Here is a 25,965-nt window from a genome sequence, read left to right on the forward strand (position 1 = left end):
ACAAAGTTCTCTGAAGAGTTCCAACCTGTAGCTTTCTCCTCACAAGGTTTTCTGCAGAGCATCAAGCTTCTTATAGTCCTCTGGTTACCAGTTGGTTGCTTCTGTTGATTTCAGCCAACTGCAATGCCCCAGACACAGAGTGTCTTCTACAGGGCCAGCATGTGGGAGTAGGCAGGGTAGGCGACAACCTAGGGCACTATCCTGCCAGACTCAGAGTATGCTGCTGGGTGCCCCCTTACTCCCCCTTCCCATGTGGCACGATCACGCCAGCCAGCAGGGAAGCCAGGAGCCCTGGGTGCGCTGCTTTTCTTCGCGGGGCAAACGTTGCCTGTGCTTGTCACAGGCAAATATGTCACTGCATCTTTTAGTCCACTTCTTGAAGGTAGATTTCCAGGGGGGCACTGAGTAAATTTTTTTCTGAAAAGGGGGCGTTAAGGCCAAATAAGTTTGGGAACCTCTGCACTAGAGGAAGCCATGGCTCTCAGTTCACAAGACCTAAGCAAGGCTGTTAATGATAGAAGGTCATTAATTCCTACAGTTTGCCATAAATTGGAAGTGACTTGATGGCACTTAATACACATAACACAAGCACAGAGAGGAGTATAGGGAAAGGGAGAAAACAGTTGCAGAAGAAAATATAACTAGTTTTTAGCAAGAAATGCTAACAGGAGTCTTAGAATTTCCAAGTCTAGAAACTAGTTAGTACTCCACATCTATCAAATTTCCATTGTCCTCTTGACAGTTTTGAAGTGTTTTGGTGGACTGGGAATGCCAATCAAAGAAGGTAAATAGATGTAATTTTTCTTCTATGCCAGGATTCAAAGCCAATAATAGACACTTTCACACACACTAAATAATGCCAATAATAGGCACTTTAACACACACTAAATAACACAGTTTCAATTCACTTTCAATGCACTTTACAGCTGGATTTTACTGTGTGAAGTGGCAAAGTCCACTTGCGAACAGTCACTGAAGTGGATTGAAAGTGCCCATTTCTCCCAAGGTTAGGGGGAGTTGTATTTAGCACTTTTGTACCCCAGAAACAAAGCTTTATTTGACAAAGGCAGTTTGAAGTGCTGGATCCAGTTTGTGGAATCAATTACCTGTCATTGCCAGAGGAGTTATCCAGCAATTGCAGTTACATCTGGTGGAATCAACTACATGATTTCCTGGGATCTAATAAAGAAAAGGTGTGCAAGAGTAGTGTAGTAAATAGCCTTTTGATCACAAAGAATGCATGAAAACAGCAAGAAGACGAGGCATCCGTTACACCACTGCTCCAAACCAGGTGGGGGGAAAGGGCTATGTTGCCATGAACTCAAAGGGGTAAGGGCAGAGCATGGCCACAGATCTCACTTGGCTCAGTAGCAGGCTGAGTAGAAACAAGCAGCTTACCTAATGGAGCAAGGAGAATTGTCTCTTACGGTTGGGTGACCAGGATAGATGAAGAGCAATCTCCATGCCTGCTTCCCAGTCCTGTCATGTAAAGCAAACCCCTATGGGGCAGGATTTAAAGAGGGTAGTGGATGTTGGTTCAGTGAAAACCGTGGCATGCCTCTTAAAGCCTCAAAGACGAGGGGATGCAGCCATAGAGGAAAAGGCCCTATAGTGCTGGAGCGATGCTGCCGGTGAGGGGCAGACTTAACGGTATGCAGCACTCTTTTAGTCTCTTTTCAAAATCTGTTGTCATTTTTGAGAGTTGCAGATTTTTGCAGATCAGTGAGACTGAGTTGGATAGTGCTTGGGTTTAATTTCCTTTGAATCTTGCTTGGTACACAAGCAAGCTGTGAGTTGTCTGCCTTCATGGAACTTGGTTCAGTTTATGGAGAATCAGTTTTAAACAAGATGCTGGAGAAAGGATCACATAGCTAAAGTTTATAGCCTGGATATATGCAGACAGCTTCACATTTGAAATGGCTTAGAATGTAAAGAGTTCTTAGAACTTTAATTAAATTTGTTGCTTGGCTTAAATGGTATCATCTGGCGGGGTCCACAGACTTAATTTGCTTGGCATTAGGCAGCTTCTGCCTGTTTTTCTCAAGTATTGCTTTGAAACAAAGAATTCTCCCTATATACTGGGTTATACAGTTTTTTTAAGTCTGCCTGCTTGATTTCTGCGAAAAAGACACCATGCTCAGGCTTACAGAGATGTAGGACACTCACAAATAGTAGTACAACCCCTAAGCTAACCAGATATGCCAAGTTACCTAGCTCCATCATTTATTTGAGAAATATTTCAGAATCTGAGGTGCTAGTGTGAAATTTATAGGGGCTAGCATGAGATTTTTAGATACTAGTTCTGCACAGAATGTCACGTGCATTGAAGCAGTAAAAGCTGAAAGCGCATAATTGCTTGTATTGTTTCATTTTTGTGTGTGCTGCATTTGTGAATCTTGAAAAAAGTTTTTGCTATATTGGCTTTCCATGGGAAATTGTTACAAATGGCATACATGGATAATCCTCAGAAATGGAAGAATGAAAAGACAAAGACAAATATAGCAAAACCACAGAAGAAAATCAGTGAGTTCTTTTCCATTCAGTTGCATATTCCAGATAGTTTCAGGCCAGTTCCCTCTTTTTGGAACTGATGGCAAAAGAGAGGAAACTTTTTCTTTTTTTTTTAGTTTTTATCTTTCATCTAAAACATTGGCTTTCAGTTTGTGGATTGGAACAGCAGGGTTAAGCTGACTGAAGACATCACACCAGTGACTTTAAGAAAACCAGAAAAGAGCTAGATGCATGGTGTTCAGAAGTATAAAGCTGCTCCCCAATCTCCAGTTTATGAATTGGTACTAAAAGTAGTCATCCTGGGTCTGAAAATCTGAAGGCTGTTGCTCTGAAATTATGCCCACTTGCTTTGCAGGGCTCCTGGTTAAGACTGAGATTACTAAATCCTGCTGATTCTGGGTCTTCTCCTACTTTGCCTGGTTTAAGGAGCCTTTTGTTTACCTTATTTGTACCCATTTCTCTCCAATGGGAGTGGCTTTCATTGTTCTCCTTATAATATTTTTGCAACAATTAAATGAGGTAGGTTAGGTAAAGAGTGTGACTGGCCTGAGGTTACCCAGCATGCTTCCATGGTAGAATGGGGGTTCAAGTCTTCCCGTTACTAGTCTGATGCTCTAAGCCAGGGGTGTCAAACTCATTTGGTTTGAGGGTCGGATCTGACATAAAGGAGACCTTGTCGGGCTGGGCCATGTGTGTTTAAGATTTAAGATTAGGTATTAAATAAGATTATTCAAGATTAGGTAACAAAAATATAAACTTTATAAAGGACACAGAAAAACTCAGTTAAAGATTTTTTTTTTTTAAATTTAAACATTAGCACTCATTGGCCTTAAAGGAGCTTTCTTTGTATTTCCCCTATGGGATCCAGGGAACTGGGCAAAGGAAGCTCTGGCTCGGACTAGGAGGGGGAGGAGCCTCAGCCAATAAAAGGAAGAGGGACTTGGCTCATTAGATCTGCTGTGCAATTGTGAGAGCCTGGCAAAGCAAGCTCTTCCTCCCCACCTTCCTCCCCAAGGGAGGAGCCTCAGCAAATGGAGAAAATAGAGGCTTTGCTCTGGAGTTCCTTGTGTGATTGAGCAAGCCTGACAAACCAAGCTGTGATGCAGAAGGAAACAAAGGAGAGGGAGAAGAAAGCAGATGACAGCCAGTTGCTCAGGAGCCTGATAGGAACCCTCTGGGGGCCTGAATCAGCCCCCAAACTGCATGTTTGAGACCCCTGCTCTAACTGCTATGTCACAATGGCTCCTTGGAAAGCTTTGGTTTTCATAGTTTAATCCTTTGCTGTGTTATCCCTGTTAAATCCAGTATTTGTTTAAGTGAGATTATCTTCTCAATTTTTCAGGAACATCGTCCTATTCTCATCAAGGCTATGGCTGTGAATCCAAACTGTACAGCCTTGATCATGGCCAGGAGAAACCTCAAGACAAGAAGAAGAAAAGCTCTGGCCTGGCCACCCTCAAAAAGAAGTTTATTAAGCGCCGAAAGTCTAGCCGGTCTGCTGATCACGCCAAGCAGATGCGCGAGCTCCTCTCAGGCTGGGATGTTAGAGATGTCAACGCATTAGTGGAAGAGTATGAAGGAACGTCAGCCTTAAAAGAACTTTCTCTACAAGCTAGCTTGGCAAGACCAGAAGCCAGAACGTTACAGAAAGACATGGCTGAATTATATGAGTTTAAATACTGTACGGATGTAGATCTTATATTTCAAGACACTTGTTTCCCTGTGCACAGAGCTATTTTGGCTGCGAGGTGTCCCTTTTTTAAGACTCTGCTTTCTTCTTCACCAGAGTACGGTGCAGAGATTATAATGGATATCAACACCGCTGGCATAGACTTGCCCATGTTCTCTGCTTTGCTACACTACCTGTACACAGGAGAGTTCGGAATGGAGGATTCACGATTTCAAAATGTTGACATCCTCATGCAGCTTAGCGAGGAATTTGGAACACCAAATTCTTTAGATGTTGACATGCGGGGGCTCTTGGACTACATGTGTTACTACGACGTGGTTCTCAGTTTTTCATCTGACTCTGAACTGGTCGAGGCTTATGGTGGGAGTCAGAGCTGCCTAGATGAGGATCTCAGAGCGCACAAAGCTATAATTTCATCACGGTCCCCCTTCTTTCGACATCTGCTGCAGCGCAGAATACGGACGGGTGAAGAAATCACAGATCGAACACTAAGAACTCCAACTAGGATTATACTGGACGAATCGATCATACCAAAAAAATATGTGAGAGTAATTTTGAACTGTATGTATACTGACGTGGTGGACCTCTCTATTTTGCACAGTAGTCCTTCCGTGGGGAGTCTAAGCGAAGTTCAGGCTCTTGTAGCAGGAAAGCCAAACATGACGAGGGCTGAAGAAGCTATGGAACTTTACCACATAGCGCTCTTCTTGGAGTTTAACATGCTTGCACAAGGTATGTCATGCTTTTATTCTGTTCTGAATTTTGCAGTCCTTCAATTTGGAGTTGAATATGAATCCCTCTTTGAAAGGTTTTTGTAATGATGTGGATGATGCACTCTAGTGAAATCTTCTGTTTCCTTGGGTGAGGGTACAAAAACTAGTATTTTCCCTCAAATATTTAGCTGTATGTTTGTATGTATTGAATTGCATAAGTTAGCATTATGAAAGCAACCTCTAAAAAAAGACCCCCACCCAGTAGTGTTGCTGGGTGTTCATCAGGGTTTTCTTTGTTCCTATGTTGTTTTTTCATTGACATAAAATTCTTGGGGGAGGTCACTGAGAGATTTGGGAAGAGGTGTCATTCAGTATTTGGATTACTTCTAACTGTCCTTTTCACCAGAGCAGTGGATGTTCTGAATATGTGCTCAGGTAAATAGGTTAATTAATTAGTAAATTAGAAGCTGAATCTGGACTCAGTGATAGTATTGTTAGTAGATAAGTTACTTGGCTATGTATGTGACATTGGATGGGCTTGCATTCCTCTTTGAAGACCAGCAAAGTGATTTTTGGGGTGCTGTTAGAACCCACATGATTTATAGATGCCCAAATGGTGTCAGTAGCTTAGAGTACCTTTTACCGACTTCAGTAAGCATAGCAGCTACAGTCTTCCTGGGAAAGAATTTTCTTGTCTCTTTTCATGCTTCGGTGATGTCTAGGCTACACTAGTGTGATGTGTTACAAGTGAAGCTGCTTTAGTGAAAACTAAATATATATGTTCAGACATCCAGATTATGATAACCAAATTGCCAGTGGTGGCATCAATGAGCACATTTCTTGCTCATAGACATTTTCATTGGTTCCCAGTCTGTTTCAGCCAGCAGAGCTCTTCTGTACTTTGCTCTTATATGTTACATCTTTGGATTTAGTTTACTTTCCTTACACAAGCTCTTAAACCTGAACTCCCTGGTGCAAACAGGACAAATGCCTGGCAGGCAAAAAAGCCTAGGGCTAGGACTTTGAGGCCATAAGGCAGCATGAGTAGCTCAGCTGTTTTTTGGGGGTAGGAAATGAGACTCCTTCCCTCTTGGAAAAAAAAACTATTCAAAGTAGCCCAGAAGCCGCTTAACAGCTGAATTGCATGCTTAACAACAACTTTGGGCATTGCACTGGACTTCACACCTGCATAGAACTTCCATGAGCATTCCTCTGTTCTTGATAAATTTGGATGTCCCTCTGCAGCAGAGTGTTAAAACTGCAGTACTGCAGTCCTAAGCTCTGCTCACGACCTGAGTTGGATCCCCGGTGGAAGCTGGGTTTTCAGGTAGCCAGCTCAAGGTTGACTCAGCCTCCCATCCTTCTGAGGTCAGTAAAATGAGTACCCAGCTTGCTGGGGGGAAAGCGTAGATGACTGGGGAAGGCAATGGCAAACCACCCTGTAAAAAAAGTCTGCCATGAAAACGTGAAAGCAACGTCACCCCAGAGTCGGAAACAACTGGTGCTTGCACAGGGGACCTTTCCTTTTCCTACTGCTGTGCCACCCGAAATCGTACATTGATGGCTGGTGGACCCCCAGAGACAACATAAGTGCTGTGAGATGGAATTGATGAAAATGCCGCCACAAACACACACCAATGGAAAACTTAGCTAGGATTTTGGCCAGGAAGAACACAGATGAGACTATCTCAATTACGAACACGCTGAATAGACTTGGACCTCTTTTTCTCATTTTCAATGTGGAATGATATTTAAGTATGTTGCCAGGTCTTTATGGAACTCTTTAATCTTAATGTTACATCAGTTTAGTATTAATAAAATAATATTAGCAAAAGTTCTTTAGGCTTAGGCAGCTTCTGATCTCTTGTTCTGTACTGGCTTTTTGTAGCAGAGCTAGCTGAAGTTGCTTTGAAGAGGCAATTTTAGAAGGCTGTAGAATTTGTTGCAGTGGTTATTCTCACTTGCCTTTCTCCCTTGTATTTGATGCTATGACTCCTTTACCCTGTTGTATATTATGACTCCCACCCACCAAGTCCTCCTCCAACAGGGAAAGACTTCCTTCAACAAAGAGACTTTTTTCCATTGGGTCATTTTTCATTGGAGGGGGCGGGGGAACTTAGCAGAGGAGAATCATAGAACCCAACCCACAGTGGCTTATAAAAAGAACATTAAGCATCTACTGGAATGTGATCGTTGTAGCAAGGTTGGTTACAATGGGCAGAGGTAGGTGCATGCTGTTGCAGAAGGTCAGTTTGGGCAGAATTATATGCTGTAGGTTAGGAATGGTCATAAACTTCAATCTTAGTTTTTCTTGCACTTAGAGGGTAAAGTGCAGACAGGCAGATGTGGTAGCACTGGAATTGCCAGTGATGAGCCTGGGACCTCTTCCAGGGGTTGGTGGAAGGAATTCCAGAACCGGGCAGCATTATCTCATGGGCTGCATGCAATCCGTAAATTGGCTCTCCTTGTTCTGGAGGATTAAAGTAAATTTAAATCATAAGATAAATATCAGGCATGGTAGAACCTATGAAACTATCTGAAATTCCTTTATATTTGTGTTTGGTTTATCATCAGCATAGCGTTCGTATCAATTCAGAGTTTCAAATATCCACCTATAGAGTATTCTGTAGGAACCTTTTTTGTATTTACCTACAAAGCTTTGTTTTTCAACAGCCCACGAATTATTGTTTAGTGCTGCCATAAAGAAGACCACTTGATGATCTGTCCTCCCCCCCCCCCCCCCTTTGTGTGTTCATTGTGAACAGCTTTGCTCTACTCATTTTCATTACTGGGATTGATAATTAAGGGTTTTAAGGCAGTGCATCATGTGCACTGTGTATATAATTTATGTAATGCGGTTTTATTGGTACATAAGGTTGAAAACATGTTTATGGTGAAATTTTGAACAAGATGTGGGTTTTCTGGTTGAACCAGGAGGGATGAGAAATTAAATTGCATCCCAGTCTATTTAGGAAGCTTGTTTCACTCCTGTGTGTCTGTTTCTCTGGCCTTATGTCAGTGTAGTGTGACTGATCTCATGGGTAGTCCTAGCATGGCCACTGACCTCTTCCTATTCCTGACTTGCCTTAGCAATGCCTCTAACCTTAGCATTAATCCGAATTTCCATCTTAACTAGACGCTGAAATGAGGGTTTGAGGTGGCCAGCCCTGATTAAGATAGAAACCTGGGTAATTCGGGGGCACAATGCTAAGTCCCAACTATGGCAAGCAAAAGGGTATTTGTATTGGAGAGGGAAATGGGAGCCTGCAGCCAATTCCCAGCTTCTTAATTATAATTAAGAGATCAGTAGTGTTAGGTCTTCACTAGATCTTCATAAGAAAAATAAAAACACAGGTGCTTTCACTTAAAAAAAACAAACCCCAAACAGATAATTAGATGAACTCTGCAATGAACTTCCCTCTCTTGCATGTTTCCTTCAGGGGTATTTTGTTTCTGGGAGTAAACAGTCTAAAACAAATTGGATGGTTAGATGGAACCCCATTCTCTGAATTTCATATGAAAGGATTGTGATATCTTAAAGAAGATAGGTTTTTTTAAAGGAATAATTCTATGCAGATTAAGGGTTGACATAATTTCCTTGACATATTGGGGACATATTTGGAACATTTCAGAGCACAAAGAGGCTTTTTAAATCAACACACACGAGCTATTTCATTTTAAAGTACAATACAGGAGGGAACAATGCCCCAGCATATCAAAACACAGTGTTTTGATTCTGATGTAATTAAAAGCATATCTTGCTGCTCCATGAATGACCCTGGGGAATTTGTAGGATGACACACTCCCTTCTCTAATGAGTCACAAAATATTGTAGCAAATTATAGTTTGCTGCTGTATCTAGACCTGGGAAGTACGGTTCGTGCTTGCTGTCCAAACCAGTTCTGAATTGAGGGGAAACCAGTGCTTGGAATCTTGGACTGCGGTATAAATCCGTTTGTGCAAGGCTAGTGGCTCAAAGGGTAGAGCACATCAGGAAACCCTCAGGACCAGAGTGGGGTGAGGCGTGGGGAGAGGCAGGAACTACCCCACTGCTGTATGAACTCTGTTTGTAGAGGAGCCCATGCAAGAGAAGCGGGTTGGCATATGCTGACATCCCCTTGAGTTGTGGCCTCCCCATTCTTTATCACACTGTGTTCCCAAGCATCCCCCGATCCTGAGATGCAGCTTTATGCAGGCAAGACACTGGGAGCATGTGATTTTTTCCTCCCTGTTCATGGTTCATTGGATTTAAACCATAGTAACATGTAACAATTAAAACTTCATAATTGTCTTCATCTGAAAGAAGATAGTTTCTTCATAACTGTGGCTACTGTACCAAGCCATCTCAAATCTTCCCTTCCCTGCTCCCTCCTGTTTGCGCTCTGGGTACAGTTGTTCAAATTCAGCATTTCTTAATAACATCAGCCTCTAGCAGGGGAAGAGAGTTTTATGGAAAACACCCAGTTTTGTTCCAAGGCAGAAAGGGACAACATTGGAATTCAGTGAAATGTCACGAGTGCTGGTTTGGACTGAGCTGAAGAGTGGCTTCCTGACAGTTCAAGAAATAAAACGATTCGAGATGGAGAATAACTTCCACCTTTCCCTTTATATGCTGTAAGATGTTTTTAATGTGATTACATTCTACTGACCTGTGTTAACCCTGTTCATGTTCATAAAAATCATGTGCACTGTGATAGAGATAGCAGAAAGCTATGCACTTATACTTTTAAGATGAAAACGGTTCACACAAAAGTGTACATTTTTGCTCTCATTGATGTGGTTTCTAATTTCTGGTGTTTATAATTTAAGGAGCAATTGTTTCCTGTGTTACTTGCTACATTTGCAAGTTTCTGGAGTATTAAAGACAAGTACCCTTAATGATACTTTTGGCACTGGGAAAAAGCAGCTTCATGGAGGAAAGAGACAGAATATCAGAAAAGCAGATAATGATTTAATGGCTTGATCTTTGAGGTGACTAGAAGGCAATCACTGAGGATTGGGGGGCATGAATGGATTTTAAAAAAGTGGTAAAGGAGTAGGTTGACCAGGGAACAGGCAAGTGTGACTTTAGTAAGAGCTGGTGCAGAGGAAACACCAAGAATAACACCTAAAGAGGTAGCATAAAAATCCTCTAAATAAAATATGTGAACTGGAGCGGGAGAAGAAATTAAGATTTATTGAGGAAGAAGCTGGATGTATTGAGGCACAAGCCAGCAATTGCAGCTGTTCAGCCCTCTGACGAGGTTTACAACACAGTTCATGGACTTGGAGTGGCATCTCCCTAGATTAGAAATAAAATGTACTGACAGTAAAATCATAATAGGGCAAGGAGGGCAGGCATGAACAATATTCATTGTGGATCTGAAGACCCATTTCCCAGAAACAAGTACAGGAAGTGCCAAGTGGAAGTCTTCATGTTTCACCAAGATGAGTACCATGCCTTCCTTCCGGGGTGGGAGTGCAGAGATATAACTAAGTGGTGGAGTACATGCTTTGCATTTTGATATTCTCAATTCAGCCACTGAGATCTCCAGGATTTTCCATTGCTTTTAATATGCTTTCTTTAAGAAAGAGTGGGGGAGATATTGCTAACAATGGTTTAATTTATTAATTTCCTGAATAAGAAGTTAGCATGATGGGAGCTTACTAGAAAAAAAAACCCCTAGAATTCTCTTAACAATTTGAATATCTGCCTGAGATTCCCCAGAGCTGCTGTAATTCAGGGCAGGTGGGCAGGTGGACCAATAGACTGGTGCTGAAGTCACCATCTTCTTCTGTGGTTTAGGCTTTGAAATGTAACAGTTATGTCTTCTGTTTGCTGTAAACATAAACATTGTGTTGCAATATTAAATATAAAAAGTGGCAAGAATTCCACATGTCATGTTTTTGTTCAGATTACAAACCTATAATCCCTGCATAAAATTTAAATAAAAGTTGCCTCAAACAGCAAAGACTTCCATTTCTTGAATACCTGATCAACCAGTTCAACAAGTCGTAATCATTCCTTTGTATTCCTTTCAAAGCTCAAATACCACCTATGTGTACCAGGTGTAGCTGAATCATGAGCTGAATGCATAGCTAGCAGAGCTATAAAATGAGGTTATAATTTTTCTCATAGTTCTGATAACATATTTTAGGAATTGAAATTCCCTCTTTTAACTATTTTGATTGGGATTCAACTGGATGTAGAATGTACATTTATCTTTATGTCTTCTGTGCAGTCCCACAAAGGACTGCCTCAGAGCAGGCCTGTCATAGTTTTCTACAGTTGAGTGCTCTATTTCTGCCCAAATGATCCTTTGATGAGGGGCAGAGGGAGCACTCTTTCCTCAGTCCTTTTTCTGCCACCAGGGAGGAAGGACCTGCTGCAACTTCTAACAATCCCTTCAGGTGATTTCTTTGATAAATTTGTACATCTCACAAATTATTTTTTAAAATAGTATAGATGACATTTTTAAAGAAATGCCACAACTGCAGCACGAAAATGGCACAAAACGGTCACCATGACCAGTGCCTCGTGTGCTTACGAAAGGGCACAATCCATCTTCTTGTAAGGCATGAAAGGGCTCTTTATCTCAAGGCCTCATTGTGGGAGCAGTCTCTTGGGGTTCCAAAAATGTTGGACTCCCCTCAGCCACAACCTCCTCAGTGGTCTCTGTGCCAGTTGCATAGTCAAAGCCTGATGCCACAGGAATAACTTAGGCCCCAAGAGTGACTTCTGAACCACCTATAAAGAAGGCTGAAAAGAAGTCTAAACATTCGACCATCAACTACTGGACCCCACTGTGCTGACTTCAACATTATCTTGAAACCACTGGTCCAGTACAAGGCACAATGCCAACAATCCAGTTCCCCTCAAGGTCAACCACAAATTCCTTTGATGTCACCATGTTGAAAGGACTCAGTTTGACACCAGTCTTCATCATCAGCTCAAACCAGACCTTCAGTCTCTTCCCATTGTTCAACATCAGGATCTCCTCCAACCTGAAGATCTCAGTCCCTTTGATGTCGAAGTCCCAACAGTCAGTGGCATCACCACTCCTCAGGTGAAAGCACAACACACTTCCAAAAACCTCATCTTCTTCTTCCATGGCTTTGATTAAGTACCTGTCATTGGACAAGGACGTGGTTGAATTAATCACTGCTAGGCAGAAGACTTCAACAAACAAGCCATCCTCAGTTTCCAATGGAGGCATGGATCTCTCAACCACAATGGAGGCAATTCCCCTCATGGTTCATGCCTCCATGTTATCAGTGGGATCAATCCTCCTTCCAACCAACTACCTTTTATACCAACCCTATCACAAGTTCATGATTACCAGGCAACCATAGATCAATTTAGGACACTATATTGCTTCGGAGACCCAGAGACACAAGAGCAGGAATCAGAAAATGGCTTTGAATTCCTTCACCTGATGCTGCTGTTGTAGGGCCCCACGCCTGTTTCAGAAACAGAAGGCTTTAAATTATATTCTGAACAATTCATTCAAATAGCTAAAGCATTACAAATCAGGCAAAGTCACCTTAGGCAGAGGGGATAAAATTAGGAAAACAGAAATTTAATGCATCATGATGTGTGTAGCCAGACTATGGCCTCAGCAATAGTTATCAGACAACATTCATGGCTGAGAGCTTCAGTCCTACCTCTGGAAACTAGGGCCCTTGTGGAGGTTCTTTCTTTTAAGGAAATGACTCTGTTTAGCAAACAAACTGATGCAATTCGTGACAGAATCCGTAAGAGCAGGTTGACAGCCAAGTCTTTGGATATCATTTCCCAGCAGTCAGGGGACGGCAAACACAGGTATTTCCTGAGGTACATGCAGCAACCCAAGTTTGGGAAGGCATACCAATTCCAACCCAGCCAAAATTACCAACACTATCATACCCCTTTGATTGCCCAGTCCGAAACTAGGCAGCAATTACCTAGGAAAAAAGAAGATTTTATACCCCACCCTTTGCTACCCAAAGGAGTCTTGGAGCAGCTTGCAATCACCTTTCCTTTCCCCACAACAGACACCCTGTGAGGTAGGTGGGGCTGAGAGTGTTCTGAGAGAACTGTGACTGGCCCGAGGAAACTCAGCAGCTGCATGTGGAGGAGAAGTGGGTTATCCAGATTACAGTCATCCTAACCACTACATCAAACTGGCTCATTTGAAAAAGGTTAAATACGCACATCTCTGGTCACTAGATGGCTATTCATTTGAAGGCTGCCTGATATCCCTCTTAGAATATACTCTGATCTGGGGATTTGCTATTTTATTTTTGGTTTCAGCTGGGGATGCTTTTACCTGTTATTATAACTGGCCTTGAACCGTTAAGGAATGGCAGGGTCTAACTGTTTAAAAAGCAAACCTTCTCAGAAGTCTGTGACCATTGGCTCATTAAGGTGAGAAGGATGATGTAAAGACCAAGGAAGGGAAAATGCATGAAGGAAGGGAGGGCGGAAATGGACTATGAACAAGATAAATAGGGAGAAACCTGTTTTGCAAATGCAAACTTTTGTCTTGGTTCTGCCGTAAGGATGGGACTTAAAACGAAGCTGAAGAAAATGTGGCAGTGGAGAAGGCAATCATCTTGGTTTACACGTTTTTGCTGCATTCTTCTCTGGAAAGCTGAAATTGGAACTGTTATCATGGAAACTATGGTAGCAAACAGACTTGAAAGATGACCTCAATCTCAGGAGATCAGATAAATACTGTTGAAAGATTATAGTGCATTCCTGTAACCCTGCTGCTGAACTCCTTTCCTGTTACCATTCCTAGAACAGTCTCTACGCTCCTCACTCCCCCCCCCCCATGCTGACATTCCATCAGCAGTTCTTGGAAGCCTACCGTTAAAGAATAAAAGCTATATTTTTGGCATTGCACATGATTGGCTGCTTTACAGAGGATTTTATCCTGGAGTACTAGCTTCACATACTATTTTCTGATTATCTTCACCATGAAGAAGTCACACAAGGCCCACTGGGAACCGTAGAGCCTTTTTGGACAATTGTTTTCAGTGCAATAAAAAGGATTGCTTGCTGCTCATCTTCTCAACCAAAGTTTCTGTTTCTGTTGTGAGCTTATTTCATGTTCACTTCCCCCCCCCCCCCAACAAGAATATGCAGGCCCGTTTGTTCAGCTGTGGGAGCTGCTAGACCGTGAGTAAGCTCTGGAGGCAGTGTGAATGCTGTTGTAAGCCACTTTGGTGTGCCCACTGGGAAGAAAAGTGGGGTATAAATAACTAAATAGAATAAATAGCACATTGTCATTATATACCCAGCACAGAATTATCCTGCGCCACAGGGAACTGGCAGCCTGTTCAGTCCACAGAGTACCAACTCCAGACATATTTGACGCCAGAGTTTCTGAACAAGAAATAGGTAGGGTAGCTACATGGGCTTCAGTTTCCACTATGGTAAGGCGCTACAGAAGAGACAGCCTTGCTTAAGCTGATGCAGCTTTTGGCTGCAAGGCAACAAGGAATCACATAGGCAGTGAAGTCATCAGCCATCCCTGCTCATCATGGGAGAGAGTATATATGGGCATCCCATGCTAGGATGCCCTCCTGTCAAGAGTGACAAAGGAACATTGAAAGTTCCTTCTACTCAGAGAAAGGGAGAGCATCTTAACCCCACCTTGGCTTAAAGGGGGGAGGGGAGGCACTTGTAGAATTTGGTTTTGTCCCCTATCTACTCTTCTTTTTCCTGTATTGATTATCTTTTAGTCATTTGCAGAATTGAATTTTGGATGTGGCTTTTTAGCCCTTTCCATACTCATTTTTTGTGATGTTGAGAGTTGCTCTTCCATGGCCTGGGGAAGCTTGCAAAGAGTAGAAGGAATTGGCATGGTCAGCCCAGTGCTCCTTTATGCTGCACAGCAGCAGTTAGTGTTGGACTAGGACCTGGAAGACCCAGGCTCAGTATCCACACTTTGTTATGAAGCTTATGGGGATGAACTTGGGCCAATCACACACTTTTGGCCTGTCCTACATTATCAGCTGGTTGTGGGGAGCAAATGGTACTAGAAGAGTCATGTGTAATTCTCTGAGCACCTTCAAAGAAGTGTGGCTAAAAATGCATATAGCTAAATAGCAGAGCTTTTTCCCCTTGAAGCTCTGAGGAGATGGGATTTACATCTAGTAACAAAAATGAGAAACATACAAACTGGATGGGGATCAGACTTCTATGTAGCAGTGTGTGTGTGTGAGAACAAGATCTTGAGGTATGTGGTGGACAGTAAGTAAAATAAGAGCAGTTGGTGTGATGCAGTGGCAAAAAAGGCAATTGCGATCTTGGGCTGTCTCAATGGAGATATTACATCCAGATCGCAAGATGTCATAGTTCTGTTTTACATTGCATCAATCTGGCGGCATCTGGAGTATATTGAATGTTGGCAGAATGAAGCAGGTGCAGAGGAGAGCAACAAAAATTATCAGGGGCCTGGAGACAAAGCCCTATGAGGAAAGGATAAGGGACTTGGAAATTTTCAATCTGGAGAAGAGGAGGTTGAGGGGAGACATGATTGCTCTCTTTAAGTGTTTGAAGGGCTGTCACTTAGAGGAGGGCAGGGTGCTGTTGGCAGCAGAGGATAGGACTCACAATTATGTAGAAAGATACCAGCTGGATATTGGGGGGATTTCTTCTTTTTTACATTAATTCAGCAATGGAATTGGCTGCCTAGGGTGGTAGTGAGCTCCCCCTTATGGGTAGTCTTCAAGCAGCAGCTGGAGGAATACTTATCAGGGGTGCTTTAGACTAGGGGTATCAAACGTGCAGCCTGTGGTCGGGTCAGGCCCCCAGAGAGCACCTATCAGGCCCATGAGCAAGTCTGCTTCCTTCTCCCCTGGCTTGCTTCCTTCTTCATCACAGCTTGCTTTGCCAAGCTTGCTTAATCACTGGCTCTTCTCTACTGGCTGAGGCTCCTCCCCCTTGCCCCGTTTAAGTTGAAGATGCTGCATTTAGGTAGTTGAAATATGTTTTCATTCTTTTTCTTTTAATTTGTTTAAGTCAAAGAATTCACTCTTTCTCAGAAGAAACATATTCAGGTAGCATCAAGGTAATTAGATTTTACTGCGGTATTTTAATTTAGTTTCTTGGCTTAAAATAATTACTTCTCTCCCATGCCAACTCCACAGATGCGCTGAACTTTAAAATATCTGTCCAGTTGCTGCCTTTATCATACCCAGTTCAGTACTAAATCCAATGTAGCCTGTTAAAGCAGTCTTGGATTTATAATGTTGAAATTACAGATGAAATTGCCACTATTTCACGGTTAAAAATGTGGTTTTGATAGGGTTTAGTCTCAGTCTGTTTTGATGATGCACCATGGTCAGACTTCTACACCCAGTCTAGTTTTGTAAGCAGTGTAACTTTGCCTCCTCATGCCTTCTGTTCCATGAAGTGGGCAATAACAAGCCGGAACGTTTTCCATCTCACAGAAGAGAAGGGCTGCTCTCAAATGAATTGGTTATCCTGATGATCTGCTGCTACACAGGTTTCTCAGATCAATGGGCAGAGTAGTTTTCTTCCCATGTTTTTTTCTTTCCACGTCTCACAGGCACCTGGATACTGAAGCTGCTGGTTGCAGCACTCTTTCTGAAAACCAGGTCCTCAATATGAATGACATGTAGGTACTGACTCTCTCAGTCAACATAGTTGTCCTAACAAGAACTGATGTGGTTCACAACAGCTCCTTAGTTACTTGCTGTGTTTGCCTGTGCTTCAACCTTTTGCTGGGTACAAAAGGCCAGGGTACAAAAGACTGATACAGAGGTTGTTTGTCAGCATCAGGATTCTGCCCCTAAGCATTCACACATCACCCCTTCCCTTGAAAGCCTGTGATTCCCCCCACTTTGGAGCAGGCAATACAGAAAGCTGCTAGCACTGAAGTGTTTTTGGAAAGGATATTTTTTGTCAGCTGGCTGCAGATGTGTTATCTTCAGGAGAGGGGACACCCATGTGGAGTGAACAATGGTATGAGACTGGCACGCTGAAGTGTACTCTGAAGCTTTGTGCAAGGAATCTAACCATCTGTATGCTGTCTGATTGCATCAGGATTTCAGAAGCACAAGTCATTGTACCTTACCCATGTGCTTGGCAAGTCAAGGTCTGACATGTAAGTTATTATATTAGTAGGTCATAAAGCAAGAATAAAACTGAGTAAAACAAAGGGGCTTTGTCCATGCTCTGCTTGCTAATTGCACTGACACAAACACTGGACGCTTGAAGTCATCGCTCTTCTAGGTAAATGTCATGTGAAAACCAATGTACATCAGGTAACTAGAGGCGTGCAGTTTATTTGGAACATACAGCTTAATATCACAGCTAACATCACTTTTGCCATTAAAAAAAGCAAAGCTTTATGCATCATTGCTTGTCTTCAGTCTCAGTTCAACTCAGCCTAGAACTATCAGAAAATCTACCGATTTATAGAAATTTTGACTTTAAAGTTATCCAAGTAGAATCTAAATACTCGAATCCTAGGTGGTAACTTGGAACATTAATTTCCAAGGCATTTAAGATTACTGCAGTTTTCAGTTGTCTGTCTGTTTTCAAGTGTTTTGGGCAGCTATCTGTAAAAACTTCTGTGTATGTGATCATGTTTGTAGTTTTGCTAGTGTGTGGTTGCATCTGTGCAGACCTTCTTTTGAATGTGGGAGATTTTTGTTTAGCCCCATCCGCTTTACGCGGAGCCTTATGTTAGCGCATTATGCATTGGCATGAATAAAACTAGTCAAAAGTAGGACAGATCAACAATACTGTGTCCATACTTGGTCCATGGTTAAATTTTGCCCTGTAACATCTGTATTGTATATCAAAAGTAGGGAGGCTCAAACACCCACCAGTTCTGCTTACATTCTGCTCATCAGTGGTGAGCGGGCAGCTGAGTTTTCGCTGACAATTTCAGCTGTTTCCAAGCAGCTCAACCCTGCTTGAGTATCTGATCACATCGTTAGAACAGTACAGTGTAGTTGGTAATATTTAATGCATGTATGTTGTCAGAGAGCTCATTGGTAGTCCTAGTTTCCCCCTTCCCTACAGATTTGTTGTCGCTGCTCAGCTGCCAATTTACATAAATTAAGAGTGAACTAATTAATTGACCAGCTACACATTGTTTTGTTTTTCTAGACTTTCTATTCGGTGTTCATCTGGCTCTGTTACTGTCAAGGTTTATTCCAATTGTGTGCATTTTCACACATACTTGTAGAGTTGTAGTGCACACAGAGACATGATTTAATTACCTGACCAAACCATCTATGGCAGGGATGTCAAACATGCGGCCCAGGGGCCGAATCAGACCTCTGGAGGGCTTGTATCAGGCCCCCGAGCAACTGGTTCTTGTCTGCTTCCTTCTCCCTCTCTCTTGCTTCCTTCTGCATCTCAACTTGCTTTGCAAGGCTTGCTAAATTGCACAGGAGCTCCAGACCAAAACCTCAATTTTCTCCATTGTTTGAGGCTCCTCCCCCGGGGAGTGGGGGGGGGGGGGACCAGAGTGTCCTTTGCCCAGTTCCCTGGATCCCATGGGAGAAATACAAGGAAAGCACCTTTAAGACCAACAAGTGCTAATGTTTCAAGCCTGTTTTATTTTAAGTTTTTTTTAAAAAAAATCTTTAGTCGTGTTTGTGTTCTTTAGAAAGTTTATATCACTGCTACCTAATCTTAAATAGGTACACACATGGCCTGGCCCAACACAGCTGAACCCAACCTGACAAGGTCTCATTTATGTCAGATCCAGCCCTCATGAGCTTGACACCCCTGAACTGTGGTCCTTGGGGAGAGCCAATTTCATTTGCTGTGCATGGCAAGGAGATCAAGGCTTGGCTCCCCCATGATCGCAGATGGCAAACACAGCATGCTTGGTGGCCGAACATGTTTGCTGCACCGCTAATCAAAAGTGAGAGTTGGGGAGATTGCCACTTTGCCTGGGCCCTTTTGCAACAGTGTCATGTGCTTTTGTACCGCTATGCGTTGCAGCTTCAGGTGCATCCCCCAGCACATTCAAATCACTGCTTCCATATTCTCACATTCGTAAGCGGTTTATGCTCCCTCACATTTGTATTTCTGACACTTGTCAGTATAAATGCTTGCAATGCTCATACTCTGCCATTGCAAGCAGCAAGTGTCCTTTGATAAGCAGATATCAAATGCAGACCTCATATTTCTGGCTTAGTTGGGTTGGAGGAAGGAAAAAGGGAGTCTTCTTGGCATAATGGACTAGTTGAGCTGGATCTTACGACAGGCAGTGCAAGTGGAAAGAACTTGCAGAGGGAGACCTTCCCCCTTTTGCCTAACAGCCCCCTGTATAGCTCAGTCTCCTGAGGGTCGGGGAACCCTTGTAAATCAAATTCAGTACAGTGGGGGATGCAATAGAAGGGAAGACTTGAGTTACCTCCTGTCTCTCTTTTGCACAAACAGAAACTTCTTCCACTGTGCTTCCTACATGCAAGGAAGAGAGAGGACATTTTTCTAACTGTTCTCCTTTTCATTGCAACCCTCTTCCCTCCCTGACCCTCAAGATTTGGGGGCCACACAGTCAGCTGCTGAAGGGGGAGCACAGCAGGGAAAGGTGCACCTTTTGGAAGCTCTTGCTGCATATGTTAAAAAGGGACCCAGACCACTGACTCTAACCTTTCGTGTGTTTTTCTGTGGTCTTTAAGGTGTTTTTTTCCCCTTGCTGTTTGGTGGCCGGTAACATTTTTAAGCCAGCTTGATTTCACTGTAATTGAAACATCTAAGCGATGGATAGCCCAGAGCAAAAGCATAGACATTAATACATAGCGGTGCCCTCAGAGCAGTTACTGTGATGCCAGAGTTGTGGATCAGTGGAGCCTGAATACTGAGTCGTCAAAAGGGCAGTGTCTGAAAACAGTGTTTGCTTCAATACACGCAGCACAAGGCAACTGTGTTTCTGCTGATCCCTTTATATATTTAACCAAAAATTGAAGCTTGGAACCAGTTGGGGCCATCTTTGGAGATGGTACAGTAAGTTCGCTCATGCGGTAAGAATGGGGAATTTGGTCCGTTACAGTCAAGTTATAATTATGACATTTCAAATAAATTGAACGCCAGCAGAGAAGCCATTTGAAGGCAATGACCCAGTTTTGCTGTAGCAGCCTGTTTGTGTTCTAGGAATGCCAGGTTTTATACAAATACTAATGATGGCTGGCAGACTGTGTCCCCGTTTGCCAGTGCCGCCGCCTCGCCTGCCTGCTCCTACCATTGTTCCCTGTACTGAAGTTCCCCTCCTGTTCTGCTTTGAGCTCCCAGTGCCCTGCCCTTCTGACCTATAATTCTTTCACATGCAGCAGTTTAGCTCACATAAAACATGTGGTTATTGCAGTACTGGAAACTAAAGGCTGGCTCTGCTGTTACATTTTTCTCTGCAGGGGTGCCCCTTGCAATAATTTCCAAAGAAACGGCAGATAGGAAAGGTGAGTTGGAGCTGAAAATCCACATGGATTTTTTTTTTCTTTTAAGGAAAGCTTCATGGTGGGATAATCTGACTCCTGTTCATAAAAGGATGGCTGTAAAGTTCCCAGCATAAGTAGGATGGAGCCAAATTCGGATTTCAGCCAAGAAGTTTTTAATCACCTCTCACGGATCTTTCCTGGGAAACCACCTGGATTTCCACTTCTACAATAACAGCCGGGCTCTGGATAACTGTGAATCTAGTTCCTGAACTTTAATTTTTGTTTTTCGAATAGTGGTTCCCGTATCACCTGGCAAATCACTTTTGCAATGAAAGGGGATTTTGAAAGAAGGGCTATGACACGATGCAGACAGCCATTTAAGGAGCTTGTCAGAAATTCCATTGGGTGGGGTCAGAGCAGCTCTATGGATCCTGGCCAGAGTCTCATGCGTTTTCCTTCATCGGAATCATTCATAAAGTTCCTCTTTGGGAAAAGCATTTCAGCTGGAATAATTAAAGGATCTAAGTGACTTCCGGATGTTGTTGATGATGTTAAAGAGAAAACTCTGCTGTAGAGCTGTAACCTTGTGCTGGTAAAAAGTTTGAGTTCTCATGCTGGATGCTGCATTTTTTTAAAGTTGCTGAAGTCTATAGTAATTAGGTTTTTTAAATGGCCCCGTTATAGGGGTTGTCTTAAAGAAACTTAAAAACTGCATAGAAGTGACTGGTGAATTTTGGAGCTGGTGGGGTGGTAGAGGGGGGGTACATCCATATTAAACATGTGCTATAGTCAGGCCTCAGATTCAGTGAGAGCTCATAGGAGCACAGCTCCTGAACCTTCCTGAGAGTTCCACCTCCTCCTTCTGAGAGTTCCATCTCCTTGTCCATTGAATAGTAGGTGCAGCTGCATAACAATCCCTGGATGAGCTCCACCACCTATTTTTCTACAAAATGACCCCTGGCTGTAGTAGTGGCTGCTATAACTGCCAGAGCATTTCACTGAATGGAATGTGAACTTCTTTCCTCCTGCAGTTCAAAATGCTCCCAAATGCTCCCGGTGAGTGGGAACAGGAACATGGAGGTAAGAAAGTAGCATTCTGCAGGCAGAAATCTTCTGGTCCACAAAAGCATGCTGGTAGATCCAAGCCACTGAGTGCAGATTTGTCCATATTTTGTGCACGAGCATACATTTTTAACATAGATATCCTATGAGTAAAGAAAACTTTGTTCTGTTTGATATACTCCTTCAAGCTTCAGAAAAAGCTGCCTTCACTGGTTAAAATTATTGCCAAGGTTTGCTTTTTCATGTTAACTATTTATATGCTGCCTCTTAGCCATCACCTCTGACATATGAAACCAGAGAGCTCACAGGTATGAGTAAGGCATATAACTTGGAACACTCCGTGAGAGCTTTAACGAATAGATATATTGAAAACAACATTTTAAACCACAGTATTTTTCACATATTAATTTGGAATTATTTTACAGTCCATTTTACAATACACAATGTTTTTCTTCAAACAAAGTCCTACAAACGAAGAAAAACATTGTATATTGTAAAATGGGCTGTAAAATAATTCCAAATTAATATGTGAAAAATACTGTGGTTTAAAAGTTTTGTTTTCAATATATGTATTCGTTAAAGCTCTCACGGAGTGTTCCAAGTTATATACCTATCGCCTATGGGAAACATTTAGAAGTTAACTACCCCAACAGCATGTAAACACAGCTCAACAGCTAAAACTAGTGAAATAGAGTAAGACATTCTGGGGGGAAAGGGAAGAAAGAAAAAGGATAAAACAAGGCCCCGTAAAAGGTTTAACCTGGCGCTGAAAAGTAAGGAGGTCAGGCATCGTAGAGATAACAGATAGTGGAGTGTTCCTTAGATGAGGAACCACTACAAAAAGGCCCTCTGTCCAGTAGCTGGGGGCACACAGAGAAAAGCCACAGTGGGCGGCATGACTTTTTGGGCAGGCATATATAGTAGTGGTGGTAGAAAGTGCCATCAGCTTGCAGGCAACTTATGGTGACCTGGTGATAGGGTTTTCAAGGCAAGAGATGTTCAGAGGTGGTTTGCCATTGCCTCCCTCTGGGTGGCAACTCTGGATTTCCTCAGTGGTCTCCCATGCAAATACTAACCAGGGCCAGCCCTGCTTAACTTCTGAGATCTGATGAGATAGAGCTAGTCTGGGCCATCCAGGCCAGGGCTATAAGTAGTAGGAAGCAGTCTTTTTGAGCATTCTTGTCCCAAAACATAATATTGTAAGCTGCCATGAGCTCCATAAGGAAGAAAAGTAGCTAATAGACATTTTAAATAAACAAACCATTGTCGAGTGAGATACATGCATCAGTTTTAATTGTGCCCAGAAGTGAATAGATAACCTTTTTTGAGAACAGGAGAGAGAGGTAATCTGTAATTCGCTGCAGTCTAGCTACAGCATTCTGAACCAGTTGAGTTCCAGACAGTCTTCAAAGGCAGTCACCCATACATTGCGTTGTGTTAATAAATATGTGCAAATTCTATTGATTAAGGAACGACTGCAACTGATGCACCAGCCAAACCTAGGCCTCAGGTGCTAAGTGTTACAAAGAACACCGGGCCTTCAGTTGTAAACCCAGGTCTAATAACTCTACAAGAAGGAGTAGTTTGTTTTTATACCCTGCTTTTCTCTACCCTAAGGAGATTCAGAGCGGCTCACAATTGCCTTCCTTCCCTTCCTCTGCCCACGACAGGCACCTTGTGAGGTGGGTGGGGGTGAGAGTTCTGAGAGAACTGTGACTGGCCCAAGGTCATCCAGCAGGCTTCATGTAGAGGAGGAGTGGGAAATCAAACCTTGTTCTCCAGGTTTGAGCCCACTGATCTTAACCACTGCACTACACTGGCTCTCACCAGGATGCAAATCTTTCATTGGGAGCAGGCTATTTCATTAAATGTATCAGCATTACAGTTGACCAGCAGAACCTAATCTGTTTGTTTGGGAGGAGCCTTAGTTTGGTCCCCTATTCCTGTCTTCAGACAAACGTTCAAAAAATCCAGTCTCATCTGGTTCACTTGAAAAGTGACGGTGTTGGTCGCCCTGGTGGATGACCTTCAACGGCATCTGGATCGGGGCGGCTCGGCGGTGCTGATGTTGTTGGACCTGTCGGTTGCGTTCGACACGGTTGAACATCGGTTACTGACCTACCGCCTCGCCGACGCGGGGATTCAGAGGTTAGCTTTTCAGTGGCTTTCCTCCTTCCTCGACGGTCGGGGACAAAGGGTCGCGATTGGGGGTGAGCTATCCCAGAGGCGCATGCTTGATTGCGGAGTGCCTCAGGGGGCGGTTCTCTCCCTGATGTTATTTAACATCTATATGCGTCCCCTTGCCCAGATTGCCCGAAGGTATGGGCTGGGCTGTCACCAGTACGCTGATGACACCCAGCTCTATCTACTCATGGACGGCCGACCGGTCTCAGCCCCAGAAAATCTAGACCGGGCACTACAGGAAGTGGCTGGATGGCTCAGACTGAGCGGGCTGAGGCTAAATCCGGCGAAGACAGAGGTCCTTTGCTTGAGTTGTCGGGGTCCGGGGAGGGAAATCCCCCTACCAGCTTTTGAGGGTGCGCCGCTGATAGCGGCGGACAGGATCAAAAGCTTGAGGGTACTATTGGAGCCCTCCTTAACGATGGAGGCTCAGATAGCAGCCACCGCCAAGTCCACCTTTTTTCATCTTAGGCGGGCAAGGCAGTTGGCCCCCTTCCTGGAGCGCGACGATCTAGCAACAGTGATCCATGCTACGGTCACCTCGAGGTTGGACTACTGCAATGCTCTCTACATGGGGCTGCCTTTGTGCCAAACCCGAAAGCTACAGCTAGTGCAGAATGCCGCGGCCCGGCTGCTGTTAGGACTCCCAAGACGGGATCATATCCGGCCAGGGCTCCGGGATCTGCACTGGCTGCCAATAGCTTACTGAGTTCGGTACAAGGTGCTGGTTATTACCTTTAAAGCCCTATATGGCCTAGGACCTGCCTACCTGAAGGACCGTCTCTCCCCACGCGTTCCCCAGAGAGTACTGAGATCAGGAACTCGAAATCTCCTAGTTATCCCTGGGCCAAAAGAAGCCCGCTTAAAATCCACCAGGGACCGGGCCTTCTCTGTCATGGCCCCCTCCTGGTGGAACCAGCTGCCGGAAGAGGTGAGGGCCCTGCAGGACCTTGCCCAGTTCCGCAGGGCCTGTAAGACAACCCTCTTCCGGCTGGCCTATGACTAGCTGGTACAAGCAACAAGAAATCAGGTGTAGTTATAATAGAGGTTGCTGTCCCTAATGTCTTAAATATTTAAATGGTTTAAATGCTTTAAATGTTTTAAAATTTTAAATGTATTGATTATTTTAACTGATTTATGCTTAAACTGTATTTATGTGGAACTCCGTGCTGTGAGCCGCCCTGAGCCACTTGTTGGGAAGGGCGGGATAGAAATTATATAAATAAATAAATAAATAAATAGAAGGACTAGAGAACCGTGTGTTGGCGTCTGGATGATGCTTCACTCCAGATATCTAGATGACCTTTCCTGTTGGCTTCATGTGGATGTTAAATAGCATGGGGAACCATATAGAACTCTGCAGAACTTGTTCTCCCTCCTTCAATGCCTGCTGTCAGAATCTCTCTCTGGGGAAGCAGCAACCAACAGCGGCAGCAAAAATGCTGGTTCCTTCCTCCCCCACCCCCAGTGCTGCTGCCAGAGAGGTTGTGATGGAAGGCCTAGGCACAGGGGCAGTTCCTTCTTCTCCCCCACACACAGTGTTGCCAAAGAGGCAGTGATGGCAGGCCTGGTGGTAGCAACAGCAACAGTGCTGGTTTCTTCTTTCTCCCCTGCCCACAGTGCTGCCGATGCAGAAGAAGGCATGGCAGAATAGCAGCAGTTCCTTCCCCGCTCACTTGCAGTGCCACTGCTGGGTAAGTCAGCAATGCTGGGGCTGGCAGCAGTGGTGGTTCCTCCATCCTGGCTCACAGTTCCACCCCCTACTGTCCAGCAAACAGCATTGCTGCTGAGGAGAGTCAGCCGTGGCCAGGCAGGTGGCATCAGTGGCAGTTCTGAGAAGTTTCTTGGAGGAAGCTAACCCTCTTCCATTTTGAGTAAGATTGTAGATTTCACTGCAAACCTGGGAAGTCCCCCAAATTTATGGAAAAAATCTTCCCTTCTCTCCACCTGTCTTCAGTCTGCAGATTTAAGTATCCCCAGATAGGGGCCAGGTTGAGAAATAGATATATTGATGTCACATTACCTAGCTTTGCACAAATCCTGATTTTCTCCTGTAAACGTACAACTCCAGCTGAAGTCTTTTTCCAAAGCAGCTTCATAGGTGGTGTGATCTAGCAGATGAAAAATTCATTTGGATTGCAGTCACTTTTAAATAAACATTTAGAGCAGTTGAGAGATTCCTTGTTTGGGTGCTGTTCCAACAACTGCCACCTTTTATCCCTTTTGAACAAAAGTAATATTTTCATCTTCAGAGTTCTCAGAAGCTTTGGGAACTCTGATTAAATTTGCCTGCATGCATTATTTTTTTTAAAATACCTGTCTTGTACACAATTGTATTGGAATTACAGAGAGAGGATCATCATGTGAGAGTAGATGCAGCATCGTGCCTTTGCGATGAAAATTCATGTGCCTTGT

At 43.6% G+C, this 25,965-nt stretch overlaps 1 protein-coding gene across 2 annotated transcripts in view; it reads left to right on the forward strand.

Annotated features, from left to right (window-relative positions):
• Positions 1 to 25,965, forward strand: part of BTBD7 (BTB domain containing 7) — a 97,305-nt gene that overhangs the window by 38,330 nt on the left and 33,010 nt on the right. For both annotated transcript variants that reach the window (XM_060263277.1, XM_060263279.1), the window contains exon 3: positions 3,854 to 4,933. In XM_060263277.1, coding sequence (XP_060119260.1) covers positions 3,854 to 4,933 — 1,080 coding nt within the window. The remainder of the gene's footprint in view (positions 1 to 3,853; positions 4,934 to 25,965) is intronic.

This window comes from Heteronotia binoei, chromosome 21 (assembly GCF_032191835.1).
Source record: "Heteronotia binoei isolate CCM8104 ecotype False Entrance Well chromosome 21, APGP_CSIRO_Hbin_v1, whole genome shotgun sequence".
In the NCBI taxonomy this organism is placed as follows: Eukaryota; Metazoa; Chordata; class Lepidosauria; order Squamata; family Gekkonidae; genus Heteronotia; species Heteronotia binoei.